General features: G+C 41.0%; 1 protein-coding gene across 2 annotated transcripts in view; it reads right to left on the reverse strand.

Annotated features, from left to right (window-relative positions):
• Positions 1–18,509, reverse strand: part of PIP5K1B (phosphatidylinositol-4-phosphate 5-kinase type 1 beta) — a 287,905-nt gene that overhangs the window by 12,324 nt on the left and 257,072 nt on the right. The window contains exon 14 of one of the 2 annotated variants that reach the window (XM_004440639.3): positions 2,421–2,538. In XM_004440639.3, coding sequence (XP_004440696.1) covers positions 2,421–2,538 — 118 coding nt within the window. Of the gene's footprint in view, positions 1–2,416; positions 2,539–18,509 lie in introns of both variants that reach the window. The other variant, XM_087444516.1, reaches the window with a different exon arrangement.

The raw sequence follows: 18,509 nt of genomic DNA on the forward strand, positions 1-18,509 counted from the left end.
AAGAGCGTGGCTCTGGGCTAGTCTCCACTGGTTTGAATCCCAGCTCTTATTGATGACTGGCTGCATAACCTGGGCCAAATTGCATGCCTCAACTTCCTTATCTGTAAAATGGAGCTAGTAACCACATCTGCCTCATGGGGTTGCAGCAAGGAGTCAATGAGTTAATATATATAAAGTATTTAGGACAGTGCCAGGCATGTAGGAAACACTCAAAAATGTTTCATAACTTATTGTTGTTAGCTACAAAGTAAGATTAGGCTAGATCAGTTTTTCTCCAAATTTGGTAAGAAAAATTTCTACTGTCTTGTTACCTTCTCCACAGCCTGACTCTCCTGTCTCCTCTCCTGTCCTCCAAGGCTTCTGAACCACACCAAATGCTGTGCTGGGAAGACTGGTCAGCTGACCACACCAGCCAGCTCACCACCACCACTGTCTCTTTCAGTTCTAACCTCCCATGATTCCTTTATTTCTAATTGGTCCTCAACTGCCCTCAATACAACCGAAAATGAATACTGTGGCTTTTCCCTGTGGCGTCTGAGGCATTATCCTTTTCTGAAATGCTTTGCTTTCCAACATCAAATACAGACATAAGAAAGCAATCAAGTTAGACACTAATAAAACCAAATAAATAGCAGTAGTCTTATAAATGAAACCGATAGTACCAAGGAGGAACAATCAAAACGACTAAACAACCTTTCTACCAAAGGAATAAGGGATAACAGATGAGGAAGTGGCACCAGCAAGGCATTGAACCACCTGTGATTCTGTATTCCACTCAGGAGTATCACATGCCCCGGTGGGTGCAAATGCGGTTTTGGTCAAGACACACACAAGTGGCAGGAACTCAGCTCATGAAGATGAGTCTTCACTCCTTCCACATTTTCTTTCAGCCTTCCTGACAAACTTACCATGGGACCAAAAAAGTACTGTGATTTCTTTTCCTATTTCATTCCCTATCTTCTTGGTCGTGGAGAGGGACGACCTTACCAACTCTTCTGTAAGGATTTTGCAACATACTATAAATTATTTTTAAAGTGAGGGCAGTGTAGGGAGGAGCATTGCTCAGTGGAAAAAAATTGTGTGCTACAATCAGGATAGTCACAGGTTGTAAAAAAAAAAAAAAAATTTCTGTTCACAATGGTTGGGGGTGGTGTGCAGCTATTTTATAGAGGGTCAAGGAAAGCCCATCTGAGAAGGACATGTTTGGGCTGAGACCTGAAAAAAGTGAGGGAGAATGGAACAGCTGAGAAAGAGTGTCCAGACGGGAACAGAAAATGCAAGGGCCAGAGGTAGAAATGTGCCTGATCTGCGGGAGGAACACCGAGGAGGCCAGTGTGGCTGGAACAGCATTGGCAAGGAGTAGAGGCAGGGGTGGAGGTCAGAGAGTGCGGGGCTTAGACCGGCATAGGCCCTTGAGGACTCAGAATTTTGCCCGGGAGAGGTGGGAAGACACGAGAGGGCCTTGGGCTGAGAAGTAACATTCTGGGTGACTGATGTACTGCAGAGTACACTTGAGGGGACACAGTGCTAGGTCGGGGGATATGGAAAAGCATAAAATGGGGGTGTAGGGTTGCACTGCTATGGGACACACAGCAAGTGGTGTCAATTCCCGACGTTGAGCTTGCACACCAAGAGTGATGGAGAGTATTGGCTCAGGCTTGGCAAACTTCAAAAAGCAGAAAATTCCAAATCAACATTTCCTGTTTCACGTGATTTTGTGCAGGTGTACAAGGACGTGGAGAATGCATGAGATGCACTCTGCCGGGAAAATACTCAGTCTCCTCTTTTACAGTCTAGCCCATCAGGGTATCTTTCTAGACCTCATCTAACTTGACAGGCACGAAAGGGTGTTCACACTTATCATCCTCCAAGCAGCCTTGTGAGGTGGGCATTATTTCCCTCCTTTGGCAAATGAGGACACACAGTCGGAGAGGTTCCTGTCCAGATCACACAGCTGGCTGGTGACAATGGAGAGAGGGAGGGAGCCAAGATTCTTTGGCACTGAATTCAGGTTCTTCCCACAACCTCGTTCTGTGCCTCTTAAGCTCCCAATTTATCAAGGCAGTAATCCCCAAATGAAGAAGATTCACACATGAGGGGATACAGCTGAGTCAAAGAAGACATTACGTTGTTTGGAATAACACCAAGAAGCCCACTTTGCCTCATCATTAGGGGATTTGTTTTCTTACTACATATGGCAACTTAGTCTCTTACCTTAGATATTCTCTTATGTAATGTTCTATGTGAACTGTGGGAAAACATGGCTGGTGAAAAGACACACCATTTGTAGCAGTGATAGGGTGCCATTGTTTCTTTTAAAACCCAAGCATGCCTGGTCTTAGAACTTTTTCTTGTGTAAGCCATGGCCTCAGTCCATTTGTAAACCAGAAGGGAAGGGGAAGAAACTAAAAATTACTTACTAAATAGACATCAAGCACAGACGCATTATCATCCTGCATTTCCAGAGCATTTGGCTCAGAAGTCAGGTAGATGGTCCCTTCTTCCAAGGTTAGTGTTGAACTGGAAGGTAACCCTTTACTGGAAAAATAAAGAAGAATAGTAAGTACGTGGCCTCCAGAACAAAATCCAAGCATCCCTCTAAAGTTGTGGCCGAACAGGCTGAGGTGGGAAAGCTTTTTGGGATGAAAAAATTTTTTGCGAGTTCAAAGGAAATATGGTCCTATGTGGAGATACGCTCATTTGAGGTTAAGGAATTTGGTTTTACTAGTATTTTTTCAGTCTACTTCAGTGCATGAGACACTTCTTCACATTTCTGAGAGGTGATCTGTGGGTCTCATGCCCTGTGAGGGTGGATGGCTGTGAATCTAGAGGCCCACCGGTCACCTTTACTTTGAATAGTTGGTTCTCAATGCTTAAGTTCTCCTCTCACAGTGGTCATGCTTTGCTTGTTTATAAAGATAACCTTGTGCATCATTAGTATTGATGATTTCTTTCTACTGTTTTTTTTTTCTTCTTGGCAAGAAAAGTTCAATTACATCTGTGGTTGGCAGACTTAAATGTGCATCAGAATCCCCTGGAGGGCAGGTTAAAACCCATTTTCATGGCCCCACTCCCAGAGTTTCCAAATCAGTTGGTCTGACATTGGAGCCCATGAGTTTGCATTTCTAGTAAGCTCCCAGGTGATGCTCCTGTGGCTAGTCCAGGGCCTACACTTCGAGTAACAGTGAATTACACAAACACAGAGCACCTTACTATGTGCTTCGTGAGGTTTGCCTAGGTGTGCTCTTAGTAAGGACAACAACAAAAGCCAAAGGAATGCAGGTAGACAGTCATATTGGAGAGTCATTTATGAAGGGAAACCACCTTGTTTTGTCATGAGATGATAACCAGTTTTAGCTATTGAAGGAATTGGTCCATTTTGATAGTATTTAAACTGGGAATTAATTTATGGCCTCAGGGATGCACCATTTTTTCCCCCAGTGAAATAAAAGTTGTTTTTAACGTGTGGTATTTTGCCATGTGAAGGTTTTCAGGAACAAAATATCTGCAGACGACAGTGGAAGAGTGTGATATTGGTGTTAGAATGCTGGGAGAAGGACCATCGGCCACGTGGAACAAACAAAGCCCATGCAGCCGGAGGTGGCCTTCCCTGGGCAGCAGGCTGAGAGCAGGAGTGCAGGAGACTGGCTTCCTCCTCACCTTCCCCGGAACCAGGGCTGTCACCCCTTCTGAAAACTCCCGTCTAAAACCATCCTCTGAGCTTCTTGTCTGAGCCTCCCAGCTGGACAGAAGACTACTGAGGACATTATAATCTGCTCTCCTTCCCTAGTCTGGGGAGTACATGTAATTCTATTTCTGTACCTATTTACCTACTAATTGAGGATATGTGAAATAGAAATCCTGACTTTTTCAATACTAAAAAAAAACTTGTCAAAAGATCTTAACAGATCAGGTTCATTTGTATTTTTCCAGATCACAAGAGGTATAATGAAAAAACTAAAAATACAGACTAACCGTGGGAGGAAAGGGTATGGAGGAGTCTCCCATAGATCTTCCATTTGGTGATATTTGAGAATGTGGGATTAAAGCCACTTCATCTTTGGCCTGATACATTTTCTCTTAAATTCTGGACACAGTAAAAAAAAAAAAGTCCTCTTGGTTTTCAAAAATCTAAGATGGGTATACAGTATGGGAAACAGAGGCTGTTCCAGTTGATTTTAAAGAGCGGGGTGAATGTGGCCTCTTTCCATCAAGCTTTGCTCTGTATTGTAAACCTTCACAGATTTCTTGGGTAAGTAACCCATCAGTTCAAGGGATGCTGCCTTGAGAGGCACTGTGTGACAATAATCATTGCTCAGGTTATTTTTTGGATCAAAAACAAGGATGCAGTGATGGACTTTAATTGGCTTTTGCCTTTCAACTGTTAAGATGCCACTCACTATTCCCATGGGTAGAAAAACAATCCTGCCTAGTTAAGCCTTATGAGCAAGATGAATTATCTACTTAAACATCAAAATAAGAAACAAAGTGGTCAGAAAATATATAATTGTGGCATGACTTTTGACTTTTATTTCTATTTTTTTTTTGGTTCACTTTTTATATAATTAATACAATTCTAGTTGACCTGACAACCTGAGAGAGCTGGGCTCTGAGATTTCAAGTCCTGAGGTGAAGAGACCATCTACAGTGTCACGGGGCCAGCACTGGTGTGGCACAGAACGTGGGTAAGGGGACCTTCCTCCTGGAGGATGTCCAGCCTACAGGCTGCAAACTGCAGGCCCACAGATCCAATCTGGCTGGGAGAAGTGTGTTTTGGGCCCAAAGAGATTTTTTCAGTTTGAATTAATGCTAAATTAAGAAATAGGAGATTCCCACAAAAACCTGGTTTTCCACTGCTTCTTATGAGAGACCAGAAGAGCTGGCAACTCTGGGCCCACATTTCTGAGTAGCAGCGAGGTTGTGGATGCCCCTTTAAACCGGGCGTGTCCTCTTCAGTTCTCCAGGCTCCCCACCACTCTCTTCCACATCACACCTGGCCTGTTCTACTCATTTGCATCATCCCTACCTGGCCCCTCTGTTATTTGTCAGCCCCACACCTTTGCTTTGCAGACGAGAAAACTGAGGTCCAGAGAGGCACAGTGACTTGCCCAAGGTCACACCGTAGTTGAACAGAATTAGGATCTGAACTTTGTTTCCAATTAAGCACCTCTTCTATGGTCATCTCTGCTGAAACTTTAGAAATTTGTCATTGCAGAAACCAAGGTAAGTGTAAACCAGCAAAAACAAATGCAGTATTATATGCAAGTGCCTGATGTGAGCTGTGGAGATCTTTGTTTGAGAAGAGTAATGATGACCAGAAAGGTTTGAGGAAAAGTAAGTAGGCAAAATATGCTGTATAAAGCCAGATATTTTTGTTTCTCAAAAAATTAGAAATAGAATTACCATATGATCCAACAATCCCATTTCTGGGTATATACCCCAAAGAACTGAAAGCACACGCTCAGATATTCATTCATTCTGTGTTATGGGCTGAATTGTGTCCCCCCCCCCCCCCCCCCAATTCATATCTTGAAGTTCTAACCTCCAGTACTTCAGAATGTCTGTATTTGGAGACAGGGTGTTTAAAGAGGTAATTAAAGTTAAATGAGATCACTGGGGTGGGCTCTAATCCAATATGACTAGTGTTCTTTTAACAAGAGGAGATTAGGACATAGACACACACAGAGAAAAGACGTGTGAAGACAGAGGGAGAAGACGACCATCTGCAAGCTAAGGAGAGAGGCCTCAGGTTTCTCTCTAAGGAGAGAAACCAACCCTGCCAACACCTTGATCTTAGACTTCCAGCCTCTAGAATTGTGAGAAAATATATATCTGTTGTTTAGGCCACTTAGTCTGCGGTACTTTGTTATGGCAGCCCTAGGAAACGAATACACCCATGTTCATAGCAGCGTTATTCACAGTAGCCAAAAGGTGGAAGCAACCCAAGTGTCCACGGAGGGATGAACAGATAAACCAAATGTGGTATATACATACAATGGAATATTATTCAGCCTTAAAAAGGAAGTAAATTCTCACACAAGCTATAATATGGATGAACCTTGAGGACAATATGTTAAGTGAAATAAGCCAGCCATAAAAAAACAAATATTGTATAATTCCGTTTGCACGCAGTAGCTAGAGTAGTTTAATTCATAGAGAAAGAAAGTAGAAGGGTAGTTGCCAGTCGCCAGGAATGGAGAGTTGTTTAATAGGTTACAGAGTTTCAGTTTTGCAAGATGAAAAGAGTTCTGGCAATTGGTTGCATAACCTGAATGTCTTTGGCACTACTGAATAGTACACTTAACAATTGTTAAGATGGTAAATTTCATGCTATGTATATTTTATATAATTTAAAAAAAGCAACATATTTTAAAAAATAACAAATATCTAATATTTAACAAGAACAATAAAGATATTTAATGTTTCAAAAGTTTAATACTTAAACTAAATGACATATGAAAGAACTCCAAAAAATATATAGCCCTATATAAATAATCAGGCATTTATATAGTAAAGTCCCATTAAGTGTATTCTGAATAATCTGACATTAATAGATCTTGGCATTGAGTGAAAGCTACATGACCAACTCATTAATATTTATACTTGTTATCCTCATTATTCAGTATGTACTGAGTGAGCCCAGAGTACAGAAATGGCATGTTACTTCCCTAAAAATCTTAGATTAGGTGCTATCCACTACCCAAGAAAAGACAGAGTATATTTTAGGGAGACACCTGAGCTGATAAAACATCACAGGCAGAGCATGAACTTGGCAATCAGATGATCTGGCTTTGAATTCTGGCTCTTTCACTTACTTGTGTGTGATACTGGATGAGTTTCGCAACCCCTCTGAGCTCTCGTTTCCCAGATGTAAAATGAGAATAATAATAGCAAATGTGCAGGGTTGTGGAGCGATTGGTGACAATGAACGTACGCCACCAACACCCACTGATCCACATTATGTCCTAGGTGCTGGGATGTAGCAGAGATCGAAACAAACAGGAATCTCTGCCTCATGGGATTTACATAGGATTGAGGAAGACAGACAATGAGATAAATATTTAAAATATATATTATCTTAGTTCAAAGTGCTAAGGAGAAAAATAGCAAACGGAAAAGGGATAGACGTGAGTGAGGGAGGGGCATAGGCTATCTCCAAACAGCAGACTCTCCTTGCTCTGCCCTCGGAGTTTCTAGGATCCCAGGCAAGAGTCAGACCCTAGGGGACAAACATATGTCCCTTATAGTCCATGGGGCACATATCAAGTTATCCAAAGTATCTCACTGAAGCCTCTTTCCCTGGGCTGGGACAGGCACCCCCACGCCCTGACAGCTCTCTAAAGATCACACTCCTACTGCCAACTCTTTTCTTGGCCTCTGACTTCTTTTAAAGGCTGGAGGTGGGTGGTCAGTTAACTGTTGCAAAACTGGTTTTTGACCACTTTCTTTGCAAGACCCACAGTTACACACCTTGCTTTTGTTTTGGGCCTCAGCTGAAACTGATAGTAAAAATATTTCATTTTAACATTGTTACATTATTTTTAGCAAAGAGATTAGTAAAGGTTATACACATATTGAAGATCAAGGTGCATCTTTCCTAATCAGGAAATGCTTTACACAGGACATCAAGTATTATTTGGGTTGAAGAACCTTTATACTGTATACTTGAATGTGTATGTATATGCCCACTGCTACTTAAAAAAAATAATGAAATGTAACTATTAAAAGAAAAGGGAGATAATGCAAGAATAAACTATCCAACCTGAATAAATGCGTCCAGAGACTACAGCAAATCCTCCTTGAAGATGCCCCAAGTAGTAAAGGTAAAATATCTTCTCAAAAGGATTTTCACTTAAATGTCTGTGCCATTGATCAATTTCATGTTTGTTTCTCTTCGGTTCTGACATTAGAAAATATTCTTGCTAGTGCTATGTCTCCTTACTGTACTGTTGATTTCCTGGGCACAAGCCTCTTTGGAATCAATTTGTAATTTCTCTGGCTGGGAATTTCCCAGATTCTGTCTCAGGGGTCACTTATAAGTGAGAGCACCTCTCTTGGGAGGAAGGACCTCAAAACCCAGTGGTCAAGTCAGAGGGCCTGTCATTCCTGATCCTCGCAGCTTGGGAAGATCCGTTTCTAGAAGCAATGTTACGTGACCGGGTTTATGAGTCTGGCTGTCTGCCTGGGTTCTGCACCATCAAGTTTTGCCACAATTCCCTCAATTCAGACTGTCTGAGGGCTGATTGTGCCTAATTTGCAACAAGGCGCTCAGGAAACTGTTAGTCTACCCAGTTCTATTCTTCTCTACAAAGAGGAGTGGAGCTGCCAATACTCCTCAGCTGCTCTGTGCTCTGCTCTCTGCACACGTCGCAAACCATCACAGGTAAGGGCAGCACAGGAGGGGGAGTGCCCCATCCTCCTCGTGCTCCATCTGGGAGCAGACATGCATGGTTCTCTGATGCCACGCAGGCGCTCTGTGATTTACAAAAATGCCCTTTTCTGTTACCAGCAACATTAGTGTGGCTTCACTGGACAGCATTAGGCCGGCTGGACTGCTGAAAACAGTCATCGATAATTTTACAGCCTGGAACACTCTGATTTGTGTTTGCAGACCTAATGAGTATTTTATAGCTAATTCTCATGGGGGCATTTGCTCAGACGACATATGTACAAGACGCGGTTTTTGTCTTTTAAAAGTTTTCCTCTCTGCCTTAATTTTTTTTTAATCAAAGTAAGATGACTTATGATGAAATAACCTCCCCCCACCACCCAAACCCCCGTCGTCCCTCCAGAGGCAGCTCCTTTTACAGTTTCTCTTTGTAGCTCTTCTGGTGGTTTCCTTCATACCTATAGATGAATCAGGGAATAAAAGATAATCTCAACCTAACGCAGCATCTATTGATTCAATAGGATGGACATTTATCCTCTCCTACTCTGTGCTTCCTCCCAACATTTGCTATTTATATTTTATTTTGTTACTGTGAATAATATACTTAATAACCTTTTGTATTCCATCAACCATACATCCTTTACTTTCCCACATTATTTCATCTTTGTCCCTGTTTTCCCCTCTTACTTTGTATTAGATACACTTAAAAAATTTTCTTTTATCTCTACTTTGTCATGCTGTTACTGTTTATTCTATTTTGAAGTTATAATCAAATTTTTCCTGCTTTGTCCATGGATTGGCTCTAAAATTAGAAAATCGATATATACAGTTTACATTATTATGACTATGTAGATACTGTTAATGCCTGGCCAACAGTGAGTTAGGGTTACATTTCCCTCTCTGGGTTCAAAGTCATGATTGCTGGGTCATGCAAAGAAAAATGTTCCCAACATCAACGTTAAATGGAGTCTGGTTTTGTTTTGTTTCACTTAAATTCACACCATGTTTTAGGCTGCTTTATGTTGAGAGGTTTTTGCCTTTTAGAAATGGACTGAGTGCCATGGGGGAAAACCCTGAGAGCATCTGGACTAATGGTGGAGGCCTAGACACAACCTCTGCTTCTCCAATTATTAGTTATAATGCTGGGTAAGTCACGATGCTGAGCTCCTGGTTCCTCCTCCGTAAATGGGAATGACAGTCCTTGCCTAGCCCACCTCACAGGGCCATCAAGTCAGATAATGCAAGTGAAAGAAAGGCCAACAGAGGGTTACGCTCTTCTAGATAAATGAATGAGAGAATCACTATGATTTTTACCTCTGGGACTCTGCCTGTTTCCCAGTGGGAAGTGGGGTTTGATGAGGTCTGATGGCACAGACAGATTTATCATAACACTTTGGAAAGAATTCCTTTTCTGCTATTCTAAGTTTAGCTACCGGAACATTAATGGATAACCAATATGGACAGGAAGGCTCTCCTTGCAGAGAAAACCCACAAACACAGCCTGGTCTCACTTGAAGCCTACACATACTTGCTCAGTCCTAGGGCCACGCTCTGCTTAAGTCTTTTTCCAACATGACTCAGGCACTTCTGACGTGATGGTCAAGCCAACACCACGTGCCCCTCATGGAAAAGCCCACCCCTGGCTGGAGTGGGCTGGGGGTGGAGGCTGCTATAGGGGGTGGAATTCTGAAGCACTGGCACTGGGGTTCCTCTCTGCAGCCTGGACAGTGTCAGCGTGTAGCAAATCTCATGCCCCCGCCAGGACAGAGCATCTCCTTCACGCTGAGCTCCTTGCTGAGTGTGTAGGCAAGTCTGCCAGACTCCCCAGCATGGACCCAGAGAAGTGGGAAGCCCTTGGCCATGGTCACCGCGTCCAGACTGTTCACCACCCACCTTCCTAACCTGCCCTGCCAGACAGGAGGCAGAGGGATCTGCTGCTTTCTTTCCGTCTTTTCCTTTTTTCAGCCATGGGCATGGCTGCTGCTCTTCTGTGCTCTCTCACTTTTGCTATTTTTAGACAAGGAGGCTGCCTGTTTCTAACGAAGCTAAGCAGAGCGGCAGGCTCTCTCTTTGGAATGGACTGATGGCTGCCATGTGGATCTAGTGCTTGTGTTTCACTTTCCTCTCTCCCCAAGTAAGTGAACGCCCGAGGCATGAAGCCTGCTGCAGACACAGCACATAGAGCAGCTCTTCGAACCAGTAGGTAAAGAGAGAAGCAAAACTGTGTGCTGCCTGGTCTATTCGTTCTGGGGACAGGAAGCCGCAGTTACTCAGAGAGCCGGCAGAGACTGAGCTCCCGCCACCCGCAGCCTTAGAACCAAGCAGAGAAACAAGATGAGGGCTCTCCCTTTGAGAAGAATGTGTGTATGTGTGTGGGTGATGGCTGGAGGAGAAATCTTTTCGAAAAGGGACATTTTTACCATATATCTCTATGAGATTTATTTTTCTTTCCAACACCCTCCCACACATGTTTAAAGCATTGACTGTGATATTTATACTGTGATGATTATATTACAGATATACTTTGATTTAATCATCAAAGATAACCCTGTTGGGTTGGGTCTCTTCCTATTTATTTTGTACATGTGAATATCAAGGCTATCTTGTCTAACCACAGTTAACAAATGATGGCACCTGGATTTGAACACAGGTCTGACTCTGGGGCCATGTCCTACACATCCTGCCTCAAGCTATCCAACCACTGCAGAGAATTAGCCCGTGCTGTGTTTCTACGATATCTCCAGCAACAATGGTTCAATTCTAAAAGAAAGTAGATATATAGACCCGTTTCCAAATAACAAATCTATTACTCTAAGCAAGTCTTGATGATCTGACTTAATCAAGAGGAGCACGAATAGACATTGAAGGACAGCAAGAGAAACTCTGACACCCCCATACACAAAAATTAATTCAAGATGGATCATGGACAAAATGTGAAAGTGAATCAAGCTTCTAGCAGAAAACAAAGGAGAATGTCTCCATGACCATGGAAGGGGCAGAAGGGAACTTTCTGGTGTGATGGGAATGTTGTTTATCTTGATCTGGGTGATGGTTACTGGAGTGTACACAATTGTCAAAATTCATGGAATTAGACACTGAAGATTTGTGCATTTTACTATATAAAAATCATATTTTAATCATGAACTGTCAGCATCAAAAACAGTCTCTGCTTTTCTGCTCACAAAATTATAAATCATCCATTCAAATGTATACTGAGCCCCCATGTTGTCCCAAGTACCGTGCTAAAAGCGAAAAATAAGTTGATAAATAGTTCAGACGCGGCTGGGTCACTGATTTAAAAAGCTTTTAAAAAAAGTTGGGAAGATAGATAATAAATGTTAAAAAGAAGTAAATAGCTATAATAATTATATATTATTATAAAATATAAAAATGCGAAAAAACCCACACCTGAAAAAAAGAAAAACCTCGACAAAGTCATTTCTAGTGGACTTCACAATACTGAATGGCTTCTGCTCTCTTGGAAAATGCGTTTTCTTGTTCATATTTGTCAGAGCTACTATCAGAATTAGTTTTCTTCCCAGAGTTCTTCTCCATAGAGTAGAGAAATAATATATTTAAGTAGGTCCCAGAGGTAAGGCTTAGGAGGATAAAAAAAAATTGTAATATGAGCAGCCCACAGAACATCCCCAGATAAGTGGCATGTACTGAAATGGCATGTACTGTAAGTTGACTGTACTCTTTAGCCAGAGAAAAGCCTCACAGAGGCAACAGGAATTGGGGACCTTTTAAATCACAGAGGATCCAAGGCCTCATGGCTGGGAGGAGCAGCATGTTATGTGGAAGAATGAGCTAGAACAAGGGGCAGGGGATCTGAGTCTGGGCCCCCGTTTCCTCCCCTGTAAAAATTAGGACTTTGGATTTGATGAAGCCCCTCTAGCTTCCAAAAGCTTTGACTCTTAGGTTAGGTGGCTCTCTCTCAACTTCCACAGAAAACTGAAGTTTGAGATCAGAGTAGCATATCAGAAATACAGTATCCTCAAATGGAAATGCCTTCTGCTGTGTAAGCTAATGGAACCAATAAGGGTTTAAGATAAAGTGAACAAATACTTCCAAACCACAGCACCATTATCCCTCGTACTGCACCTCAGTGACATCACTCCCACGGATGGTGGGTTTGCAGTCAGATACCCTGTAATCTCTTTACACTCACTTCCTATCAAGATTGGGGAAAAAAACCCAGAAAAAGAAGGCTTTATTCCGATAGACGGTGCTATAGGTTGAGTTGTGTCCCCCTAAAATTCATATTTTGACAGTCCTAGCCCCCAGTACCTCAGAATGTGACCTTATTTGGGAACAGGTCACTGCAGATGTAACTAGTTAAGATGAGGTCACACTGGAATAGGGTGGCCCTACTCCACTAGGACTACTGTCCTTATGAAAAGGGGAAATTTGAACATAGACATGCACACAGGGAGAATGACATATAAAGATGAAGGCAGAGGCTGGAGTGATGCTTCTGTAAGCCAAGGAATGCCAAACATTGCCAGAAAACCACCAGAGGCCAGGCAATGACCATGGAACAGATTCTCCTTCACAGCCCTCAGAAGGAAGCAACACTGCTAACATCTCGGACTTCCAGCCTCCAGAACTGTGAGGCAACACATTTCTGTTGTTTAAGCCACCCAGTGTGTGGCACTTTGTCATGGCTGCCCGAGCAAATGAATCCAGGTGTATAAATGCTTCAAGAAAACTTTGTCTTTGCAAATAGGCTGGCTCACTAACCTTCCCTCCCTTTCCTTAGCCCATAACACCAGTAACCTTAACCTTCAGGAATTTATATTTTGAGTACCTGAAAAAAGTACCATTCCTATTCTTTGCTAAATACTACATTTCCTGTCTTTAAAAAGTAAGGCTCTTCTTCAGTAAAATCCACCAAACATTTCTTGAGCCTTTATTATTTATCAGGAACCTTTAGATAGTGTTTATGCCTTAGCTTTCAATCTTTTTTTATTTTATTTTATTTTATTTATTTATTTTTTCCCCCCAAAGCCCCAGTAGATAGTTGTATGTCATAGCTGCACATCCTTCTAGTTGATGTATGTGGGACGCGGCCTCAGCATGGCCGGAGAAGCGGTGCGTCGGTGCGCGCCCGGGATCCGAACCCAGGCCGCCAGCAGCTGAGCGCGCGCGCTTAACCGCTAAGCCACGGGGCCGGCCCTTAACTTTCAATCTTTACCCAGGTCTTCCTCATGTCAATGTGCTAAAAACACACAGTGCGGAAATGACCACCCTCAGTATATAAGTGGCATCATTCACAACATCCAAATTACCATCAAGTCTGCAGAAGCTGCTGGAAAAAAGTAATAGCAGAACAGATTACAAGGCAGCTTTGCTATCACAGGTGTACACTGTAATTATAACTCTTCAGGGCTATTAGAAAACCATAAGCAGAATTGATTTTTAGTGTGCTTGCTAGCTTCAAAGAGGTGCAGAATGACAGGAAGGTTTCTCATATATGGCTAGGCCAGTGCCAAACTAATTATAAGCTCTGACTTGAATAATCGGAAAATGTCACAGAAACTACGTCTCTGCTGGACAGGTCAACACCTTGTCCTGAGTCATTAGGACCATAAGCAGTTTAGGGCGAGAGAAATCGAACAGAGCCCCAGTGTGCAAAGAATGGGAGTTACCTGGCTGAGATGATTTGGGAGGTACATGGTACTGGAGTCTCTGAGTAGACGAACTGGGACTTATTCTGGTTTTCAAATTATGGCTTAGCTTTAATAATCCCCGGCAGTGACCCTTGTATACACCAAAATCCTTCCTATAAGGAGCAAAACTAGGTGCTTTAGAATCAAAGTATACTCCATTTGCTGAAATAGTGGTTCTCAAACTTGAAGGTGCATTAGAATCACCAACAGGCCCAGGAAGTAGCATTTTTAACAATTTGCTGTTTCTGAAGCAGGTGGTTCTAGAACCTGTACTTTAGGAAATACTGACTTACAGACACAGAAGAAAAATACTGCATGATCTCACTTATATGTGGAATCTAAAACAGTTGACTACACAGAAGCAGAGAATAGAATGGTGGTTACCAGGGAAATAGGGAGGTGTTGGTCAAGGGTACAAAGTTGCAATTATGTAGGATGAATAAGTCTAGAGATCTAATGTGCAGCATGGCGACTATAGTTAATGCTACTGTACTGTATACTGGACATTCGCTGAGAGTGGATTTCAGGTGCTCTCACCACACACACACACACACACACACACACACACACACACACACAAAAGGTAACTATGTGAGGAGACGGATATGTTAATTAGCTTAACTATAGTAATCATTTCACTATGTGTATGTATATCAAATCATCATGTTGTACATCTTAAATACATACAGTTTTCATTAAAAAATATATATTGTAAAAAAAAAAGAGTTCTGAGGGAGAACTATTTGTAATCACCCATGCAAAATAAGAACAAGAAATATAATGAGTTCCAAATATATTTAGCATGATAAAACTTTGATGAGTTGCATATGTACTATTTCCTATCTACCTTTTTTGAAAATAGTACTTCGGAAAAATCTGTCATAGGCATTCAAAATTAATGTATCAGGTTGTCATAAATAAATACTAAAATCTAAAAAAAAAGAAAAAAAGAATACTGGCTTAAAAGAATGATAAGGCAGTGAGATGTGCAGTCCAGAAATGGTGTGGTATGCTTCTGTTAATGACTGAGCACTAGAATGACCCATCTTGGGGCATCTGGCAAAGAATGAGGAGGATGTTGGTCACTGCTGAAGGCTCTGCCTGTGCCTTTGAGGTCTGCAGCTGGTGTTGCGAGTGCCTGTGAGGTTGGCAGTAGGCTCCATAGGCTGGACCTGGCTGGTGTTGAGGAGCTCTGAACACACTGACTTCACTGGGGTCAGATTTGTATGTGTCACACTCCATAAATTCTACCTTCCAGAAAGCATACATAAGTAAACTAGTAAATGATTAAGTACTTTGTAAAACACCACAAAACACGCTACCCATTATTTTACACTATTCATATTCCTGACTTTTTATGCGTTAATGTGCTTAGCAATCTGTAAATACAAATATCAATGCTTAAAACCTGTCACTGAAATTATACCCTTTCCCATTTATTTTACCTACTCCCAAGAAATCTAAATTACCCATTTTTGGAGTCTGATTTAAGCTTCAGTTATTTTGGATAAGGCCTATCTTTCATATGCACGTCTAAATCTATTTACATGAAATTTCTCAATAGCTATTAACAAAAATGCTCTCAAAGCATTTACCAGTTAGAGTCCTCCACAGCATTTCCTTAGATGAAGTTGCTACGTTACATCTGAGTTGATTTAAGAGGAGGTACTCGAAAGCTTTGGTTCTCTTCTTGTGGTTTCCATTTCTAACCAGTGTTACTTAGCTGCGACCTGGGCAGTCATTCCATCTCTCTGAGCTTGTTTTTTATCCACGTAATAATGATAAAAATCACTTTCCTTATTTACCACAAGGTTGACGTGAATGATTTATATGCAGTGTCTACCATGCTCCCTGCCCTTGGAAGGCACCTGTTAAATGTCCTCTTTTCCACTAAAGCTGGAGGTACCTGAATTTACCTTCCTCACTGGCTCCTTGTCTCCGGCAACAGGAAAACATTTGTGAGGATTCAGTGAGGTGATTCTTATAAAGTCTGTCAATTGTGTTTAATACATTTTAGCTGTCATTAGTATTATCAGTGAAGATTATAACAAAGAAACAGACATTTTATGGACTTCGGTGGCACAAAAGGAGAGGTATACTGGTAAATGTTTAACAACCAGCATTCTGGGAAAAAAATTATATGTAAGTTTGTTATAAATTTTACTGACAAAGAATGTATAGCACACAATTTACAAACAGTAATATAACATGAAATAGTCTTTACTGTAACTTCCATATAACTAATTGTCACAAAATGCTTTTGTTGATTTTTGTAGAACTTTTGCATCCATAACAAACCTATGATTGCAGCTGATGAACATGAAGTTCCAACATGATGTTGGTTGATATTTTCTCATACGTTAATAAGACAAAAATAAAATAAAGACGTGTCAAAACGTCACTCATTTGTCAATGATATGAGCTACTTCTCAGCTGAATGTGAAAAGAGATTTCAAATACTGGAAGTATGTTCTCTAAATGTTTTGTGCTACTGACAATGTAGCAGCTATAGATACAACACATTTTTAAGTTAAAAAAACAGACAATTAACAAAACAATAAATCTAGCCCTGACTTAAAGCACTTGACAACAACTTGGGAATATATACTTCTACTTCAATCTATCAATGTGATGTCACTGAACGAGGAGGTGGAAAGAAATGCACAGTAGCACATCATTCTATAGTATTTGCACTATACAGATACGACACATAAATAACCTCCAGAGCAAATGATAGTAGATATGTTGTAAAATAATTAGGAAGAGGTGACTTTTGAGTATTACCTTTAAAAAAAAAAGAACTCATTTAGTTATAAGTTGATGTAATTTGATTTCTAATAATAACTGTGCTTAATAACTGGCTCACAAAATTTGACAGTTGAGTCTCATGAGGCAGAAGGAGCAGGCTCCAGTGTACCACTTCACAAAGGCAAAAGGAACACCTTAGGAGCCATTTTTAGCACCATCTATTGAACTTGCTGGTTCCATTGGAATCACTATGGCTCCTGGCAAAATGTTACCAGTCAGTGAACCACAGAGCCTGGTGGGACTCCAGAATAACTGCAAGGGGCACTCAGATCCAAACGTCCATATGTAATTTCTTAATCGACAGACATTAAAAACAATTACATGAACATTTTGACTTTGAAGAGTTAGAGCCCACTTCTTTCAGTTCTAAAAACTGAAAACTAAAAAAGAGTGTGCACCTTCATGTATGGAAGATAACATATATTAAGGAAATAAAATCCACAACATTTGGATGAACAAAGTTCATCTTTCTTGCTATTAATGACCTACTTTGTCTTACCAACATTTTTCTTCACATTGTGGGAAAGATGCTCTCAGACGACCCACTCCATGCAATACTGCTGTGTAGGACAATTTCCTACTAATTGCCAGGAACAACCAAACACTCGTAATCATAAAGCTTAGGCCAGTCCTGTTACAAGTACAGAATGAATAAGCATCTACAAGCCTTGGCATAGTGCCTGGTCTTGACAACCTATAATTAACCCTAGCTATAATTCTAGATGCACAGAGTTTCGGTGAAAAACATTTTAAGGGAAAACAAATGCTCCTTTAAGCAATTTTAGACTTCATCAGTCAATGATTTTAGAAAGTCAGCATCATCCCTTATGATATTTAAGAAAAGATCAATGAAAAGGTCATTGGATTCAGAGTTGAAGGACCTAGATTCTGGTCTTCATTCTGCTACTACCTGAGTGATGTTGAGTAAGTAATGTTATCTCTATGCACCTTAGTTTCCTAGTTTTTAAAGGAAAGGTGCTGGGCTAAATAATGGCCAGTTTTTTTAAAAGAAGGAAATCAACCTCCATAATCAAAAGAATTTCATGTTCCATAATGACTTAAAAATTCAACAAATATATCCTCAATGTAACTCCCTTGAACAACCATTAAGACCCACTTACAGATTTTCAATATCACACTCCCCTTTGTTCTTTTGAACAAACACTGACTCCTCTAATTTCCAAATGTATATTTACCTTCTTTCAACTGTGTATTATCAGTCTTCCCTCTTGAAGTTTGTTGACTTGGGAGAACAAGGCTCTCTTTTCCCATAGATCATAAAGCAATTCCCGGAAGAGGCTGGGGTGGGAGGTGTAGGATACGGTCAAGTACAAAAGATATTTTATAATTTTCATGTATTAGGAAAACAGGGTCTGGGTGAGTGCTCTTCTTCTGCATTCTGTCAATGCAGTTCTTATAAATGGCTAAGACTTGTTTTAAAATTCTGAGTCTGTGGTCTTTTTAAAACCACTGTTCAATTAAAAAATTCTATTGTTTTAAGCATGCTGTGCCTGAGATCAAATAACAATAACCACCACTCCTAATAATAGTAACAGCTGCCTTTATTGAGGCACTGAGCCTCACACTTTACATATATTACCTCATTTACAATTTTAGCAACCCATTGCAGTAGGTATTAT

Source organism: Ceratotherium simum, chromosome 20, assembly GCF_057802395.1.
Source record: "Ceratotherium simum simum isolate JZ-2026a chromosome 20, ASM5780239v1, whole genome shotgun sequence".
NCBI classification, from domain to species: Eukaryota; Metazoa; Chordata; class Mammalia; order Perissodactyla; family Rhinocerotidae; genus Ceratotherium; species Ceratotherium simum.